At 40.0% G+C, this 20,389-nt stretch overlaps 1 protein-coding gene across 1 annotated transcript; it reads left to right on the forward strand.

Moving 5' to 3' along the window:
• Nucleotides 1-6,611: 6,611 nt before the first annotated feature.
• On the forward strand, nucleotides 6,612-20,318 carry f13a1b (coagulation factor XIII, A1 polypeptide b). Its single transcript, XM_082511547.1, has 15 exons — nucleotides 6,612-6,828; nucleotides 10,627-10,851; nucleotides 11,876-12,064; nucleotides 13,687-13,935; nucleotides 14,047-14,165; nucleotides 14,244-14,351; nucleotides 14,438-14,612; nucleotides 15,241-15,379; nucleotides 15,681-15,784; nucleotides 15,958-16,046; nucleotides 16,211-16,364; nucleotides 16,998-17,273; nucleotides 17,477-17,637; nucleotides 18,333-18,469; nucleotides 18,663-20,318. The coding sequence occupies exons 2-15, from the start codon at nucleotides 10,665-10,667 to the stop codon at nucleotides 18,802-18,804; spliced, it is 2,229 nt and encodes a 742-aa protein (XP_082367673.1). The 5' UTR covers nucleotides 6,612-6,828; nucleotides 10,627-10,664; the 3' UTR covers nucleotides 18,805-20,318.
• The last annotated feature ends 71 nt before the right edge of the window (nucleotides 20,319-20,389 follow it).

Raw genomic sequence — 20,389 nt, forward strand, 5'->3', positions numbered from 1 at the left:
ATCATGCAAATTCAGAGTGAACTCGGAAACGGCAGCTGAGAGAGAGGAAAAAAAACAACAACTAAAAAGAGCAAATGTTTCCGCTGTTAGTGAGTAAGGTTTTATTTAAATAGCGCTTCTCAATAACGACATTCACAAAGTGTTTCACAATACAGAATAAGATGCAACAATTAAAATAGCATAAACAGATAAAACTAAATAAAGGCAAGCCTCTTTCTTTATTTTAGAAACATGAACAGCTTCAATGAGTCTTACGTCCAACGGAAACAAGTGCCATGATTTGGGGCCCACAACCTCAAAACTACAGTTTTGGATGTTGGTACAACCAACAAATATTGATCAAACCTTACAGATCTAGACCGGTGGGTCAAAAATGAGGGCCAGCAAAGACTTCAACCTGCTGGACAGCTTTGGAAAAGGAGGCCATAAATCTTTGGACTTTTAACATCAAGTTTTATAGACTAAAGCCAGTTATGCTACACCAAAGTAGTTAAGTAATAAGTAATTAAATGACAGAGCTGAAAACCAGTTTCTGTTTTTCACTGTCTAAACATCTTTACACTGACAGAAAGTGCAGTTTCATTCATCCCACTCCAGATCAAAGTGCGCTGTGTGTGGACCTCAATGTACCATGAGTGTGACATCCCTGATTTAGACATGGTGGGCTCCGATGACAAGTCTTCAAACAGCATAGAGAAAAACTATGATGATTGTCATGACAGCTGAACAAGCTGTTGGTTTAGATACTGACATACAGAGCCATGAGAAAGACTCTGCTCCAACTACAGTTTTCTTTAGTAAACTGTTTTTGGAGCCATTTATTTTTTCCTTTTTTCAGCACTGGCACAAACTCACTGAGTCATAAACTTTATTTATAGTTAATGAAGAATAACTTCCATCACTGTTTAAAATCAACTGTGGACTACACATACAACGTATGTCTTGAAATAGTGTTTATTATTAGCTGTTTTCTGGTTTCATTATGCTTCTGTGTGGTTTTGGTTTCATTTATTACTTTAAATGTATTTGTATTTAGTATTTGTACCCTTTAGGCCCTGCGACAGACTGGCGACCTGTCCAGGGTGTACCCCGCCTCTCGCCCTATGACAGGTGGGATAGGCTCCGGCGCCCCCCGCGACCCTGAAAAGGATAAGCGGAAGCGAATGGATGGATGGATTTGTACCCTTTAGTCCTTGTATTTTAGTTCTGCTGACTTTTTGTGTTTATGGTGTTTATTTAGTTGTTAAAGCATTTCCCTTTGTCTTTCTGTGCTCTCTGGTAGTGGTTCATTTGTATTTAGCATTCAGTATTCTTCCCTCCTCCACATCCTCTCCCCTCTGTTTGATTTCACTGTGATTCTATGTTCTTAGTTTTATGTCTGTTTTTTGTTGGTGGCTCGGGGTTTTGATTTTTATCTTTTGTTACACTTGATTTCTAGTTGCTGTTCATAAGTTTTTTCTTCATTTATGTATCTCTGGGGCTCCTTTTGTACACTGTAGTCTGTCTCAGTATTAAGTGGTCATCTCTTGGGTATTTTCCTGTTTTTACTTTGTTAGCAAGTAGTCTCTGATTTCTTTTTTACAATTTTCTAGGGATGAGTTTGGTTTTTTTTTATTTTCTGGTGCTTGGTTCTTGTATTTATAGTAACAGTAATCCCCCTGCTCTCCCATATTTCTTCCTCTATTGATTCACTTATCTTTCTACATTATGTTGTTTTAGTTGTTTCCATGTTTTAGTTTTACTTCCTCTTCTGGCAAGATTTGGCACAGCTGTGCATCTTTACCCTCTGGTATTCCTGTTCTCAGTGTTGCTTTGTCCATTTATCCCTGGTTATTTATTTTCTGTGGTTTTATGGATCTGAACATCTTGACCTTAAGTTGTGTCCAAACTAGAAGTGACATGGTGACCGGGTTGCACAGAAACTGAATGACATTCACAGCATCGAGCAACTAAGGGAAAATGAACCGCTAATGTTGAAGAACTGAGATAAATTACAATCAAAATCCATGTGAGCGACTGAAGTAAAAATGGTAAATGGTAAATGGCCTGCATTTGTATAGCGCTTTTCTAGTCCCTAAGGACCCCAAAGCGCTTCACACTACATTCAGTCATTCACCCATTCACACACACATTCACACACTGGCGATGGCAAGCTACATTGTAGCCACAGCTGCCCTGGGACGCACTGACAGTAATTCACTTCACTACCAATTACAGTGAAGAATGGCTCTGATATATGACCTTGTTGTAAATACCAATTTGCTGACAAATTGACATCTGGTCACACATTCCAGACTCTCCAGTCGCTCACCTGGAAGTTGAGAAGTTTATCTTGGCTCTCACCCACTTCCCATTACCATCACTTATTTCTTCCTTACTTGCAGAATCTTATTCACGTTCTGTGGTTTCTGGTTTCCATGTTGCTTCCAGTGAAGCTTAAGAGCCTCCTCTAGGCAACTGAACTCGTAATGTCTACAAGTGACTGTCCATCAGCTTCAAAGTGATGTTTGACCAACAAATCAAAGCTACAGCCATACTAGGAGGGATTCATAATGATATGAACACCAGAAACTACAAAGAAAAATGGTGGCATGGTGACCGCGCAGGTCAAATACAGTGGCTTGCAAAAGTATTCGGCCCCCTTGAATTTCACGTGAAAGACCAATACAAAGTGGTGTACATGTGAGAAGTGGAACGAAAATCATACATGATTCCAAACATTTTTTACAAATAAATAACTGCAAAGTGGGGTGTGCGTAATTATTCAGCCCCCTGAGTCAATACTTTGTAGAACCACCTTTTGCTGCAATTACAGCTGCCAGTCTTTTAGGGTTTTGCAAGCCACTGTATTCCTATAACTTCCAGATGAGTGAGTGAAGCGATTGCCAATGAGTGTAGGATAAAGACCTGGTAGTAAAAGACATTGAAGGATTACCTAAGCAACCGTGTCCTGAAATATCCAGTAGCATCCAACCACCTTCAAGTGATGGACAACGATTTTGTGGGTCTTTCGGGCTAACTGACAACAAACTTAGGCGATATGATAGAAAAGCTAGAACAGCTATTAAATGGGCCTCACAGAGAGATTATGTTCCCAGTTACACAAAAAGCAGGAGAAAAGAACTGAGATTCTGAGATGAAATATTGAAATAATGGACTGAACAGAATTTTTCCCATTTCTTCAGTTTGTTCATAGGCAGACATATTATACATGCTGTATATATTTTATTTTTACTTAAATATAGTATGAGAGAGAAGCTAGATTAGCACAGAGGAAAATAACAATTTAGCTTTACCCCAGGTCAATCTGAAATACGGGATGCATTTATTTCCTAACAGTTGTTGTATTGTGTCCCTGCACCTTGGCTGTGTGGCCTCTCTGGGTATACACACATGGTACACCATGCTCTCCTGTCCTGTCCAGTGAGCACCATGAAAACACACACAAATATTAGATCATGTTCTTTATGATTCAACCTTTCCTCCAGCACTGCTCAGGGTTAATAAAAACAAACCCTGTTTATGGAAAGGACTGAATCAGCCATATTGATTTGGCACCATTAACCCAAGCGGAGCTGTTTTGAGGTCTGTTAAGTGTTCTGCGAGTATTACCATGATGGATGCCTTTTGACACGCGCGCTGCTTTTTGTAAATGTCAAATGAATTACTTTTATTGGACTCCCTGCAGCAGCGGCAGCAATCCCATCCAAATGTGAGGCTGTCCAGCATCTAAAAGAGTCCATATCATGAATAAAAAATCAGCCCGAAAAATTCCACCATCTGTGCTGGAGCTCTCTTTAATGTATCATGTAAATTTCCATCGGCATTTGCTGATTAGTTTGCCCCTGAAATTAACTGGTCAATGGAGAAGATAAGTGCTAGTGGTGGAAATGGGAAACACAGAAATGTACAGTGCCGTGTTCCCTCTGTAATTTTAGTTGAACCGTGAGGCTTGTGGGGTTTCATTTTTAAAGTAAAAGAACTGCGGCCAATAAAGTTTCTTTTTATGGCTGATTTAAGAGTGCACGTCTTTCCAGCTCTGAAAATTAAACCATATTTTATGGTTTGAGTACCACTGATGGAAAGTCTTTCTCACGTATTAATGAAAGAGATATTTTGTTCATGTACTAACCATCCACTCCTCGGAAGTTTTGACTTCTATTGTTTTTGGACTCATTTGTTGCTCTTTATTAACCTTTGACACAATATCAGTGCCAGTATGGAAAACTGTTTACATCTAGTGACTCCACAGCAACATGTTAATGCTAGAGCAGGCTAACTGTGACTGCGAGCAGCCACAGATGTAGCAGTGTTTGCAAAGGTGGTAATACCATATTAGCAAAAATAGCAGTGGTAACATTAGCAGAATACAAACTGGAACATAGTGATGTGTCGGTTGCGAACGAAACGGCTCTTAGAGCCGGATCTTTGACATGAACGACGCGAGCCGGCTCCTTATCGCGAGCCGTGGGGTTTTTTTTCCTTCTCTCACCCTCTCTCTTGCACTTTTTTTCTGCTTTACTCCACACGCGAGCCTTGTGCTTTGCACTGGGAAGAGGGGGGAGCGGCTGATAGGTTTGTAGCATAAACCTATTCACTGGAACGTTAAGGACAATTTAATTACACAGCAAAGCAAGACACGAGTAGGCAAAGTTCTTTATCTTTCTCGTGCACAGGAGAGAACTGGAAAAACGCCGTCCCTTCGCTTGACCCCAGTCGCTCTCATCCGCTCCCCTGTAACACTGCTCTTTTATTGAGGTTACATGAATATGCATAGGTTCATTGACATACAACGTCTACATACACACAAAGAGTACCTTACCTGTGCGTTGTGTAAGTGTGTGTGTGTGTGTGTGGGGTCAGTGTGTGACCACATAAAGACTTCCCTAAACCTGCTGGTCTGGAAGTCCAGCAGTTCATCTAAACAAAAGGCACTTAGACTAAAACAGATATAGATACGTTTATCCTACCACAAAACAATAAGAGAAGGTACGACCTCTCCCATGCTCCTAGGATGTGGGTGTGAATGCCAGAACACTCTGGAATGCACACAAAGTTGCAGACTACTAAAGTAGTCTAACTACCCCTAACCCCTAACTCTAACCCTACACATCCAATCACTAAACAATCGATTATACACCTCTAAGCATATATGGTTAAATATTTCTTAATACAAATGACAATAATAAAATCTAAACCCATCAGAGGCGGTAGTTACACTCGCAGTAGCACAGGAAGAGAGCGGGAGGGAAAGAGAGAAAGAGAGCCAGGGATAACAACGTCACTGTCACAGTACGGCTGTGTGCAGGCAAGAGTAGGACCCCAGTTTTTCACATCAGGATTTTTCTTTCACATCTGATATGGTTTCTACATAAACTTTGTATTCCTGCCAGCAGAGAAAATGTTATGCTTTTTTCTTGGAGTCATTTGACAAACCAAGAAGCTTGATTTGTGAAGCTATTTATTATATACATACAAATATACTTTAAACACAGCACAAACAGACTGAGATGGCAAATACTTTTTAGTGGCGTAGCAGAGTTATCATAACCTTGAAATAATAAAAAACCAAAGCCAACACTTTCAATAAAACTAGCACATGAGCAAATAGCAACAACAAACAGAGTCACCGCTATTAAAAGTGAATGAACATGCAGCACAAAGACCACATCTTATACTGAGTAAAAGGGTTATATTTAAAAAAGAAAGCTAAAACAAATCACATTTAATTTATAAACACACTGAAATAGACATCCTCCATCAAAATGCTTTTGAACCAACAATGAACCGACATAAGTGGGAGGAAACTATAAATAATTTACAATGCTAAATTAATACATAACAAACATAACACAAGGTCGACAGCTACTTTTTGTGAGTTAAATTTACTATTAATTTCAGAAGCACTTATGTTTAAGTCTAGAGTGAACCTTCTAGGTGTACAGTACTGTGCAAAAGTCTTGAGCCATTCTCATTTCTTTATATTTAGCTTTGAAAGTGGGAAAAAGGTGCAATGATTTAGGGATAGCACACAAAGTGTCTCATTCTGTGTGTTTTTCCATCCAGGTATGTTCTTACTGCTTTGACAGTATGTTTGGGATCATTGCCATGATGAAAAAGGAAGCTTGTCAATCAGACAAAAATGTATAAATTTTCCTCATTTTTTAAAGATCACACTGCCTAACAGAAACTGTAATAATACCTTTTTGATACTATTGTTATATGTTTTAAACTGCATGATGTGTGATGTAAAATGAGCTAGAAAAAGGTGGTTTTATTTGAAGCATTTCTGAAAACAAAATAAAATAAAAACATTCTGAATTGCTACTCTGCCACGTACTGCATCTACTTTTATGACTGTAAACAGCAACATTTAAGAAGTGTTGTGTTTAATAACAGTTTCCGCAGTGTTCAAGGTAGAAAGAGTTAAGTGCAGGTTTATTCATGTGAGTCCTCAAATATCTCAAACCAGAAACTTAGTCAGTGACTTTATGTGCCTGAGCCGCATCCATCTGTGGGTTGTATGAAGATGGTACATTCCACATCCTGTTTCTAAGCTGGACAGCACAGTTACACGTCTTTCTCTGCAGATGTCACACACACACACACACACACACACACACACACACACACACACACACACACACACACACACACACACACGCTTTTCCTTCCTTCAGTGGGGTATATAAGGAGAAGCAGAAGACTCCTGCATGGGGCAGCAGCAGACCGACTCCAACAAACAACAGCTTTCCTCTACAACTTCAGCTGAGGTGTGTCTGTGTCCGCTCCACATTTTGAGCTCTTTCCATATACGAAGATTGACTGGTAAGTAACAGCTTTGGTGAAACTATTTTACTACACTAAAATTCCTTTGCAATTTGGCAAATGTTTGTTTATAACTTCCAGATGTGAAGAAATGTATTTCCATCTGAGAGTCATTTAAGAACTGTTGTTGTGCAATCACAACAACTCTGAGTGTGTCTAACGAAGCTTCTAGCACATCACTATATGCCCTATCATCACTCTTACTGATACACTTTGTTGCATTTTAATTTAGTTATGTTTAGTGGGTCACATTTTCACATTTTCCACCAAATTAACTAAATGTAATAACCAAGTGGTTATAACCTGAACATTATCAGTGGGCAGTAACTGTGAGAAAATGACCAGAGTTATTAATATATGTGCAAATGAAAAAACTATAACCAGAGGTTAATCACTAACTATGCACATGCTGCGTCTACAAACCCTTTAATGCATCCCAGACTTAGTCTGCTTAAATAAAGGCTTTAACGAGAGTCTTTGGCTCTTTTCAGGGTTTTATTGTTTTACCTGCAGGGTTTTTTTTTCTGTGTCAGCAGTTGCCCCAAAAACACTGAAAAAAACAAACACATTAAGCACTCCAGTGTTATTCGAAAACAGAGAAGTAGTGTTGTAAAGTAACAAAACAGGTTTAATTATGATTACAGCTATTCAGTTTATGACAGTTTTGCAGATTCACTTCAGCATTCACAGTGTCATACTTTATCCAATCCACTAACTTTTTGAGTTAGGTTAATTGTGTCCTTTTTGCTTTAATATATTCATTTGGTGGGTATTATTACTCTCCCAAGTTAATATTTTACTAAATATGACCGTATAATAGCTCAGCTGCAAAAAGAGAAAAGGTAATGACCACTGTGGTGACTAATCAAACTGCTGGATTCAAACTTGGCCCTAGGTGTGAATAAACCAAAAGGATGCAAACAGACACAGTTGGTGTACTCAGTGACTCATTAAATCCACAAAACAAGAAACAGGACAAAAATGACATCAACCCTTCAGCCCAGATGGGGGTTACCAAAACCCTGCTTGCAACAGGCAGAGTGGGCTGCCACTGCCGTGCAGGAAGGCGTGCAGCTAGTGCCATAAAGATTACATAAGTATAGGAAAGGTTGATTTAAGCATTATATACACAAGTGCTGCTTTCATAAGATGCTTGCAGGGTGCACACTATGTGGAGTCTGTGGTAAAAACACCTGGCTCAGAGTAAAACCCACTGTTGTATAATGTGGGGGTGTGTGCTGGATGACTCATCATACAGCACAGTGAGCGCTCTGTTTTCACCTGAACCACCAGTGGCACAGATTGCCTCATTGGGATGCCTTGGAAAGACAGAGTGATGCAAAGTATCATTAAGCCCAATATAGCCTACACAATTTGAAATATCCCATGCATTATGGCACAAAACGTAATGTGGGAGGACCTCTTGGAGTGGGCATGCTGGTTGAACCTTTCATCCCCAGTAAGAGGAAATACATGTCAAACAGCTCTGCTAAGTTATACCTCTGTTTGTTTTTTTGCCTTTACTCAAGTCTCAAGTCTAAAAGCAAGGCTCTTAGCAACAGTAGTTGCATGATTAAGCCAAAAACAACCCGAAGCCTCGAGGGCGTGAGGGGTGTGACTTTGACATTAAATGGATTCAAAAGGTCAAACATGCAAGTTATCTCTTTATGCATCATAAAGCATAAAGCACAACCTGATATTCCAATTCATCCTCATCACAGTTCTTACTCTGATGACTTAACCTCTCCAAGCAAAGAGTAATTTACTGGGAACTTCCAGGTGAGCCGGTGGATATCCAATCAAATAATTCCTATCCTGGCCACCATCTATTGTTTATGAATGCAGGTCATTTTAAAAAGCTAACAAAAGGCACATTATCATCAGACAACAACCACTGCATTTGAGATTGGAGTTCAGCAAATGCAATCCTCATTTTACTCACTGTTTACCAGCATGCAAAAAAGCCTGCTCTGATGTGATTGGCTAATAAAACACAGACCACAAGTGGCTGCTGAGAGAAACCACACATTTCCAGTAATGAAAAGCTTCTCCTTTGTCCTTAGATTATGTATGTGAATGCAAAGAGTAGCAAGCTTACCACCATAATCAGAGAGCTTACATTGTCAAAAACAATGGGCGTCCCAGGGGGGCTCAACCCACCAGCTCTTTGGTTGAAACAGAAACAGGCTGAACTACGGGGCTGCAGAGTGTGCTGTGTCTTCCTGTCTAATGGGCCTCTATTTGCTCTTAAGTTATAGAAGCTGTATCTTTACATCTTTTCTCTCATTATTGATTAAACAGCCAGGCTCTGTTAATCCACAGCTTTATTTCCTGAGTTTTTGTATGAAGGTTTTGATATCTGAACTAAGAGTGACTACACTGCTAAAGCAGGAAACTCTCATGAGTGGGCTCAAACCACAAAGGTAGCAGCCGAATGTGCTGACCTATTACCAAAGAAACAACCGCAGTTTGAAAACACTGAGGTCACAGTGTGGCTCACTATTAGCACCACGAAGACACCTCTATACGTGGATTAACCATGAATTAAAAGCAAAAAGTTATCGATTTTCACCAGTGGCATTGTGCTTTATGTCACAACCTTTATGTAATCTGACCCGATGTTAGCAAAAAACAACTTTGAACAAATACAGACTGTTCCCTTTTCTATAAACTCAAACAGACTCAACCTTTTGACCACCAGTGACAGATATGACTGGCTCAGTAAGTTAGAATATGTAAGATATGGATATAAAATGCCCCAAACCACCTAAAGATTCAGATTTAAAAGTAAAAAAATATATAAATATCACAGTAATAAAAGCATGCAGTTACATTTCAAACATTTGGGGAAAAAACTACTGCCACTGTATAACATACAATCACTGGTACTACTAGTAGTAATAACACATACCCCCATTTTTAAATCTCCTCGTAATGATTTCAGGAGCTTTGCTTTTGTTTTCTGCCACAGCTCAGCTTCATGTACCTTTATCACCTACAATGTGTTGTCTGTCTTTCAAAACACTTTGCAAACTGACATGTGAATAAAGTCTATTGATATTATTGCCAAACTAAGTAATCTTACTTCAGTAAACACACTGAAGTAAGATTCTTTGTGGTTTCCATTCATGACTGGAATAAGTCCTTTTCTTTTAGACATGATAAATGCTCTGTGCTGAAGCTTACGTCATTTTTTCCACGTTCTGTAACCACAAAAACAAACATTATTTGTGGAGTGAAAATAAATCATAAAACACTAAAATTGTCTTTCATGACCAGGAGCTTGCAGGAATGGGAGTGACTATAAACCAAGTCTCTATCCAAGCCACAAACACACATGCAAGCCATGTGTGACATAAAAGATATAACCCGAAAAGTATTTATCGAGGCATGTGGAAGGTTTGGTTACACCCCAACTTCATCTTAGCGTGTGATCTTTTTGGACTTTAATCTATCTATATATGTATGAAAATCTTTCCCCAATTTTCCAGAGGTGGAAGGCAGATCAATTTGAAAACAGGCCTTTAGGAGCTTGACAGATGAATTGGAAAGAAAATAATTTTACCAACAGTAAATAAAACAAGATGGTTGTTGTTGTTGATGGTAATGGTGTCGGTCTTTAATTCTGTTATGGAGGTGAGCACATTCTTCTTCACTTTCTTTATGTTCTTACAGATTCTGCTTCAGTCTGTGGCATGTGCCCAGATTTGGACTTGTTTAAAGTTGCATGACACTGACTCTACTATTTCACCCAGCATTGCTAATAATTTAGTATTCACATCCTCTCTTCCCTCCTAGTTCCTGTCTGAAATCACCCACCCTGAGCAATCACTATCATGTCTGATGAAGCTACCATCGCGGCTCCTTCTCCTGCTCCTCCCGCTCCCACTGGACCTCCTCCCAAAGTGACAAACCGTGGCCGCGCCGCAGCTCCTGCTGCCAGCGCCAACTCTGAGACAAGCGACATCCCCGAGTATGAGTACTTTATTCAACCAGGCCCCAGGGGATACCCTCCTCTGACAGGTGAAGGAGGAATTTCATGTTTATGTATGTGATACGTTTCTTGAAAATATGCATGCATTGAAGTGAGAAAAAAGTTCAGTAAACCCAAAGGGGAAGACGCTTGTCAGATCATGTAAAGAACTGGACGAGTCTGTTCTTCTCGACAGTAAGCTGTTATTTATAGAAAATAAAATAAAAAAAGTTATTTGATGACACAGTGGGTCTTCTGTGGAGAAGATAAAGCCCCTTTCCTGTCAGTTTCCAGTACGTTTTACGCATGACTGACACATGAATGACGTCCAAAGGGGATAAATTCTGCTCACTTCCTGCTGCATGTCACTGCACTGCAGTCTGAATTACCGTCAAAGAGCTGCACACACAGAGATATCCAGATGTAACAGGAATTTATGAAAGCAATGACTGGAATTACATCAGTAAACAACCGCAAATGAACAGTCGATTGAATTTCCCTATTGGCGCAACACTTATGTTTTTAATAAGGAGAGAACAGTTCAGACTGTGTTCCCAAAAGATAGCTTTTCATCACATAAACTGTTGACTACGACCATCCAAAGGCTTTCTGTGGGAGGCAAAGCACAAAATAAGAGTGACCTTTTCAATGCCGAGAGCAGGACTGGGGAACCACTGAAGTGTAATATTAAGCCAGAGAAATAACCAAGTTAAAGTTTTCAGATAAGGTCATTTGAGGACTTTCAGCTCAGCCGTCCCCACTGCAAGTGAATAAGCTTGATAAAGTTTTGAACTTTTGAAGAACATACTGGGTTCTGAATATCATGTAGGTCAGAAATAATAAAAAAAAAAAAAATACGTTTTTCTAGAAAAATACAGTTTTTTTCTGGAAGCATGATCAGCAGCATCTGATATCCACTTTCTCTACAGATGCTTCTCTTCATTTTCTGTCACTCATCTGATTTCCTCCAAAGTGGGGCGATCACTGTCCTCTTGTGGTAGGAGACAAAAAAAAGAAACATTGAGAATTTATGCATCCTGTGTCTTCTCTCTTTGTTTCTCCCTGTCTGTTCAGAATATCTGGACATCAGTGAGGTGGACATGATGAAAAGGCCCGATGAGAGCAACAAGATAGCTCATCACACCGCGCTGTACCACTCTGACTATCTAATCGTGCGCAGAGGACAAGAGTTCCAGGTCAAGATCACCTTCAGTCGTCCCTACAAACCTGCTGAAGATAAGTTCGCTTTGGAGTTTGTCATCGGTGAGTTAAATCCACTAAGTACTACTCTTATCTGTGGTCCCCATGGAGCAGGTGGTAACGTAGTTTTAAAGTAAACAACTAAGGGCTTAAAGGTACTTTTTGTAATTACCCTTTACAGTATTTAACTAAAAACACTACCAGGGGACAAAATTTTACCAGATAGATGTGTTGCAATGCAAGAAACTTGATTCAGATGCAGATCAGATTCACTTTTTAGGATTTCCTTACCTGGATTATTTGGCATGCATCAAGCCGGGGTGTCGACATTTTCACATCTGTGCTTCTCTTCAAGTTTTAATTTTTCTTTTCAACCAGCCTGATCTGTTTCTCTCCTAGTGAGGCCTTAAATTTCTTCCAGGCCACTGTGACAAATAAAAATTCAAGGTGTTCTTAAATGAAGATTTCACTGATTCGCTGCACCATCTAGTGGTACAAAGTGGTATTACATGCAAAAGTCAACACGTCTCTGTCGCCGAACTGCAGAGCCCCCCCTTCGGATGATCTGATATCCTCGTGTTGGTGTTGTTCCCAGACCATCATGAAAATGTTGTTCCAGGTTCAACATTGCAAGTGACCAATCACATTGTTGTGACGTTATTCCTTTGCGCGCCAAGCCATTCGTGCATTTATGAAATTCCAATGTTGCAAGGACAATATTAATTCTGCTTACTGTTTATTAAAGGGTTACGGTTAGGGTTAGGGTCAGGGTCCGTTGATCGGCGGACAGAGGTGGTTTCACGCAGCTTAAGTACAGTTTTTTGTTTTACGCCGGTTTTTCCCGAAGTCGCAAACGTATGACGTCACAACATTCTGATTGGTCACTTGCAATGTTGATCCTGGAACAACATTTAGTATGATGATCTGGGAACAACACCAACACGAGGATATCAGATCAACCGAGCTCCTTCAGTGACAGACTGCTGCATCCTAGACTCATGAAGGAGCGTTTCCACACGTTCTTTCTCCCTGCAGCTGTCAGACTGTACAATCAAAACTGCTCCCACCAAACACAGATGTTTACATCAGCGCTGTAATTTTATCAACCGATTCACACTACAACCTGGGTTTGCCTCTTATCTGTATTTAATTTTATTTAATTTTAATAACGGTACAATACTCTGTTTTTTGGTAACTATAGTCCTTGATGTAAATATATAAAAAATTGTGTATGTTTCTATTCTGTGTCCTGTTTGTTTGTATATGTGTCTTTCTTGCTGCTGTTACAACCAAATTTCCCCTTGTGGGACAATTAAAGGATTGTTCTATTTCTATTCTTGGTGCTACCTCAGTTTTGCATCCTGTTAATAATGTTAGTTAAGTTTGGAGTATTTCTAAATAGTTTTAGACAAAAGGCTTTATGTGTCTTTGACCCAACACAGCTGATTTAAATGGCTACATTACCTCCTCAACATGTCTTGAAGTTCTCCCGAGGCCTGGTAATGAACTAATCATTTGATTCAGGTGGGTTGACCCAGGGGGGATATCTAAAAAAAAGAGTACAGTTTTTTATTATTATTATTGCTTTAGGAACAATCAGAGCAGACCTGCATAAACATAAATCACCAGAATATATTTACTTAAAGGTGATGATGTAAATGTGCTGATGTTTGCTGCTCCCTCAGGCTCCAGCCCTCAGTTCAGCAAGGGCACCTACGTCCCTGTCTTCCCCACAAAGCAGCGTCAGACCACTTGGGAAGGCCGCATCACAAACACCTCTGACAACGTGGTCACCATGGCCATCACCCCAGCAGCAAACTGCATTGTGGGGAAGTACCAGATGTACGTTGCCGTGGTGACACCTTATGGCATCCGCAGGACCAGGAAGGAAAGCACCAGGGACATGTACATCCTCTTCAATCCCTGGGTGGCAGGTGTGCTGTGTTGTTTTCTTTTTTTATGTGTATGTCTTTGAAAGTCTGAACTGTAACATCCCAGTTTGGCTTTCGTCCTACTCAAGCACCCCACATGTTGTCTTCCCTCAGAGGATGCTGTGTTCCTGGATGATGAGACGGAGAGGCAGGAGTGTGTGATGACCGAGATGGGGATCATCTATCACGGCTCCTATGATGACATTGCTGAGAGGGACTGGAACTATGGACAGGTAGGAGAAAACAAGACTGAGGCACTTCAGGGCTTATCAGTTAAGTCTTGTGACTGACCTGAGGGTTTTTATGCCTAGTTCAACTATGGAATCCTGGATTCCTGTTTGTACATCATGGACCGGGCTGAAATGCCCATCACCAACAGAGGAGACCCCATCAAGATCGTCAGAGTAGCCTCTGCCATGGTGAGAGCAATGCTAATATGAGTGCTGCTTTCCCGTACCCTGTGTTTAATCAGTGAATATCTAAAGCCTTGTCTTTTTCCTTGCAGCTGAACTCTCGGGATGATGAAGGCGTTTTGGTGGGGAACTGGAGTGGTGACTACACCTATGGAGTGGCACCCACTTCCTGGACCGGCAGCACGGACATCCTGCTCACCTACAACAGCAGCAAGATGCCTGTCTGCTACGCTCAGTGCTGGGTGTACGCTGCTGTTTTCAACACCTGTGAGAGCTTTACTGGATCTAAGTAGCTCAAAAATGACTCTCCATTTCAAACTATTTATTTATTTATAAGAACTCTGTGGGGAAAAACAAATCTGTTAAGGAAGGTTCAGCATAAGATATATATATATATATATATATATATATATATATATATATATATATATATATATATATACATATATATATATATATGTATACACATACAGCATAATGGCCACTACTCAGTGACTGCTCTGGTTGGAAAAAGAAAAGGGAAAGCCCTTTGGCTCCCTTCATCTTTGACCTCACGAAAAATGTCCATAATGAGTTTATGGTCTCTAGTTCCTTTAGATTCTCAGTCAGGTCCAACCCTGTCTTGGTATGTCTGATTTTATTAAAATACATAAATAAATAAATAAATAAATAAATAAATAAACAAAAATATAGACTAAGATAACTGCCAAAATCCTCAGTTTGGGGGTTTAAACATGATGTCTGCTCATCATTGGTTGATGTCACAGTGGGTGCCTTTTACATACAGTCTCCTTTGACTCTGCACCAGCTCACTCAGTTTAGAACCACATTTCTTAAGCTCTTGACTCCCGCCCTTGTTTTTGATTTGACTGTAAGTTCTGCCTCTGCATTTCAGTCTTACGCTGTCTGGGCATCCCATCTCGGGTCGTCACCAACTACTACTCAGCTCACGACAACGATGGAAACTTGAAGACTGACATAATCATGGATGAAAACGGCAAGATTGATCGAAACAGAACCAGGGACTCCATCTGGTACTGAAACTTTCCATTTAACAGATATCCTGAGATTTCTTTACTTGCCTTGGTCTACATGTTTTGCACTCCTGTTGGTAGGTGTCTGTTAACACACTTCAAATGGTAGTACTCAGAATCAGACTTTTTTGTTCTCCAGAGAATTGCAACAAAATTTACTGAGAAATAAATTTACAGTATTCTCGTAGGAGCACCAGATAATCAAGATTAAGTAATTGATTCTGAAAATATACCTAAATTAAATTATTAGATACAAACTAAACTGGATTATATATTTACCACTGTTTCTTTTTTTTGTCAGGAACTATCACTGCTGGAACGAGTGCTACATGTCCAGACCTGACCTCCCTCCTGGCTTTGGGGGCTGGCAGGTTGTGGATGCAACACCACAGGAGACCAGTGATGGTGAGCAAAAATTTAGCAAAAATTTAGTAATAAGGTTAGGGAATTCTATAATCTCCTCCCTTGGTTTTCCCAATGCTGTAGGGTTAGGTCAAAGCAATGTAAAAGGAGAGGCAAATGTTTTCTGTGCTTTGAGTCACACTGATTTTTTGATTTTTCCTTTGTAATCCATAAAGGCATGTACAGATGTGGACCTGCGTCAGTCCAGGCCATCAAGCACGGACAGATTTGCTTCCCATTTGACGCTGCGTTCGTGTTTGCCGAGGTGAATGCCTTTGAATTACTCTCTTTCTAGAATTACTGAGAATGTGTTTGTATTTAATGACGTCGCTCGCTGGTTGTTGTGTTTTATGACCAATAACCAGGCAGTTTGATGACAGAAGGCACACAGTATTTGTTTTTACAGTGCCTATTTCTTTCCTTCTACAGATTAACAGTGATGTGGTGTTTCATTCCCGGAGGAAAGATGGAACCCTGGAGCCAGTCAGAGTGAACCGAACTCACGTAGGCCGCCTGGTTCTGACCAAATCTCCAGGAGATGTGACCCGCCGCGACATTACAGATCAATACAAATTTGCTGAAGGTCAGGGACTACATCGAACACAAATGTCAGTGTTTCAGGAAGCAGCAGATCTGTTTTCTGTGCTGGAGCCTGAGCTCAGAATGCCACAGTAAATGAAGGAGCAGCTTTAAAATGTGCAAAATGAATGCAGTCACCTTGACATCATGAAATAATGAAAAAAAGAAAAGAAAATGGAAACACTTGAGCAGAAACACACTGTTAGGCTTCATTTTTACAGTGATGGATTACCCTGCTCCGCCAGTCTCTAAGTCAGTGTTTAAATCCTTGGAGCTGAAATGCCAGGTGGCAAGTTCAAACGGGAGAACAGCTCATTGTTGGCACTCTTGAATGCTGTCGGGCATCATGAACTCCAATACGGTTGCCAGATTAGGCAGTGTTTTTAGGAAAACACTGTGAATTTGAGTTATTTTCATTTGGAAATCAGCTCCATTTGGCATCGTGCTGTATTGTTTTTATCCACAGTTGGTACTCTGGACTAAAAGACTCCTGGTGCTTCATTTATCACAAACTGGGCAAAGATTAGACGATTCTGAGACAAGACCATTTTAAAAATGCAAAGCAAATAAAAAAGGACGTCAGAATTTATTCTGTTAATATACAAACACACTAATGTTTTTCAAATGCCCAACACAGGCAGCACAGAGGAGCGGACAGTCCTGGAAAAAGCAGAGGAGTACGGCTGCAAACGAGAGAAGTCCAGCCCTCCCGCGGCTGATGTGGACGTGGTCCTGCCCAACCTGGAGATCAGCGTGGGTGACAACTTTGAGCTGAACGTGGAGTTCGAAAACAAGAGCGATGAGCGCCGCACTGTGGACGCCTACATCAGCGGGAGTGTGGTGTATTATACTGGAGTTGCCAGCACCGAATTCCTGTTCCTGACCCCCAGGGTGGTGATTGAACCCAAAATGAGTGAGTCATGTGTACGGCATGGAAATGAAGAGGCATAGTCATGAAACCACAGATGATTACCAAATGTAGACAACTGTTTCAGTGTAATCCTGAGTTATGGACAAATGTCTGCCTCGATGAGTATTTAATCTTTTATCTTATCTCTAACTTTGATTTAAGGAAATATACACACATCAAAGTAGAAATATTTTTATATTTAACAGATAAGAAGGAGGTGGCAATTGTGGAGTCGAAGAAATATATGAAGCGTCTGGTGGAACAAGCTAACCTCCACTTCATTGTTACGGGGAAGATCAGAGAGACCGGTCTAATCATCACCGCAATGAAAGTCGTCACCCTGCGCAACCCCAAACTCATCATCGAGGTCTGAAATGATTCCTTGTGGTGGCCCCCGAGAGATCAAACACATTGCGTCTTAAGGAAACGCTAGCAAATAGAAAAATGCTGGAAAAGCACACAAACACAATGGAAATTGAATAAAAAACAACAGAAGCAAAACAAGGAAATACCACAAAATCCAAAAATAAATAAATAAATAAATAAATAAAATCACAAAACAAAATGAAGTGTTTCACCATTATGTGATGGAACAGCTGTGAAAGTGACAAGCTAACAGTAAACGGCTAATAGCAAACATATGACTCGTGTGGTTAAAACACACGATACCTGTATCCTTTCTTTCCTCTCGACAATGATGAACCCTCTGCTTCTTTTAAGTGAGCCTCAGTGTAACACTGCACGTTTCTTCACTGCTGCAGTTCGTCCGTCATTTTATCTTGTCCCTAGAAACACTTTGTTTCACAATTTATTTATTTTTTGTCCTTAGAGTTTTTTTTTCTATTTCTGATGTGTTTTGTGTGCTTTTGCAGCATTTTTCTCTTTGCTGGTGTTTCTTCAGTTGCAGTGTGCATCCTACATCACATTAAAGACAAACCTGGTTCCACTCGGGCAGTTTACTTTGCTTTTATTACATGTTTGATGTCCTATCCAGCAACTGTTTATCATATACAAAGTTGGATTTTGGGGGTAGATTTTTTACATTTCCTGTGTGTACTTCAGGTGTCTGGTAGAGGCAAAGTGAGTGAAGAGATGATAGCAACTGTGGAGTTCACAAACCCCTTCAGCTTCAACCTGGAGAACGTCTACATTCGCATGGAAGGACCTGGGATGATGGAGCCAAAGTCCAGGTATTACAGGTGAGTGATCATGAACAACTGTTTGTATAAAATATTTCCACATAAAACCAAAAACTGGTTTCAGTTTGATCTTATTCCTTTGGATGAGATTTTATAACCTCCAAATAGTAGCAAAAGGAAAAAAAACAAAACACCTATTTCAAAGGATTCTGCGTCTTGCTTTAATATTTTTGACGTGTTTGTCTTTTCTCAGGTTGGTCATAGGAGGCTCTTCTCTGACCTGGACTGAGTATTTCACTCCGCAGAGGGCCGGGACAAGCAGGGTGATCGCCACTCTGGACTGTCCTGCTCTCCGGCAGGTCCAAGGCCAGGCGTCTGTCACCATCAACCCCTGAGAATTGCTACGTTCACAAACGCCCAGCATTATTTAGCCTCAGTTATTCTTTTACCACATATAGGCCTATATCATTGTTATGCAACTACAGTTTTTCAGCTACATAGCTTCAGCATTGCTGATATTGTTTTCAAATGCTGCACAGATAGTAGTCAAATTAATAGCTAGCTGCTAAATGGCTTATATTTTATATAATATAATCCGGTTGTTAAGTGATGACGTGACAAATCCTACTTCCGGGCCTAAAGTAGTCTGCGTGTCTAGTCTGGCTTTTGTGTTGTTAACATGTTTAATGTTTTGTATTTTCTTCTATTTAATCTCAAAAAGCTCCTAAAACAGTCAGTGATCACTGTTTACCTCCCTCGGCTTTTATTACCGCTAATCATTTATTTAAGCTCAGTTTTTAAAACCTTAGGATGTAACTACAGCCCAGCCCATGCAGCAGTATATGAATGACTAACCTCGTATTGTGGATGGATTATCTCAGTTGTTGTCCTGGCTGAAGTTTGGTCCTTTTACAGCATCCTGCCATGCAATTACATTTGTTCCTGACCACCGAGAACACTCACGTTAACTTTTATCGAGTGGAAAAAAAGTTAGCTTGTTTACATTATGCTAACATAGCTGTGTCGCTAGCGGTCATGAGGCACATCATTATATACCAGCTAGCCAAACTTCAGTAACCCTACAAACGTCACTGCTGTTTAGTTTTCTGTCTTCATTTATGTTGGAAGTGATAACAGAGCTGTACGTTTTAATTTGTTTCCAAAACCCCACAGTCAGGACATGCTATATTGTATTTAGATAGAAGCTAGCGAGCTAACTTCCTGCTAACTTCTAACTCCGTTAAATGTCATAAATTCCGTTTTCATGGATGCCTGGATGTTAAACTCAATTGTTACACCTGGTAGAGCAGAACGCTGATCATTTTATTAAAGATGAAAGAGTTTAGACAGTTTTTCAACTCTCAGTAATGCCATAGTGATCGTTTGATATATGGACCTGCAGCGGAGTTTAGGCCCAGACACGGCTAGTGACGTCAGACTTAACGAACGGATATATATAACAGATTCAGTTTTGTAGTAAATGAACTCCAAAGGAAACATATAGAGCCCTTTTCTTGTAAAACACATTTAGCTGTGGACAAAAATGCCACAGACAAGAAAGATTATCATCCCACTGGAGCTTTTCTCTCTTCACTCATGTTTTTAACTCTCATTTTAACACAGTTAACTTTTTTAACTCTTCTACCAGATGGTTTACTATGTTTAACAGTTACTTGATTATGAATTCAAATATTTTTTAGATGTTGTTTGCATAATGTCACCACAATTCAAATGAAATGTCACAGTTTACGAATGGACCAGGCAATCATACAGTAAATCTTTATTAGAGTATTGTGACATGTTCTTGGACTAATTAGATGTGATTCAAAGTGCTTTACACTTTACAAAGTGAAGATGTAAGATGCAAATGTCAACCAAATCAAAGATTAAAAACTGCATGATTGTGTAACATGTTTCCAGTGTTTATGTACACATATGTAACTTTTCTAATTCAGTGACAGGTCAATAATTAAGCTTAAA

Source organism: Aulonocara stuartgranti (assembly GCF_965226115.1).
Source record: "Aulonocara stuartgranti genome assembly, chromosome: 3".
Lineage (NCBI taxonomy): Eukaryota > Metazoa > Chordata > Actinopteri > Cichliformes > Cichlidae > Aulonocara > Aulonocara stuartgranti.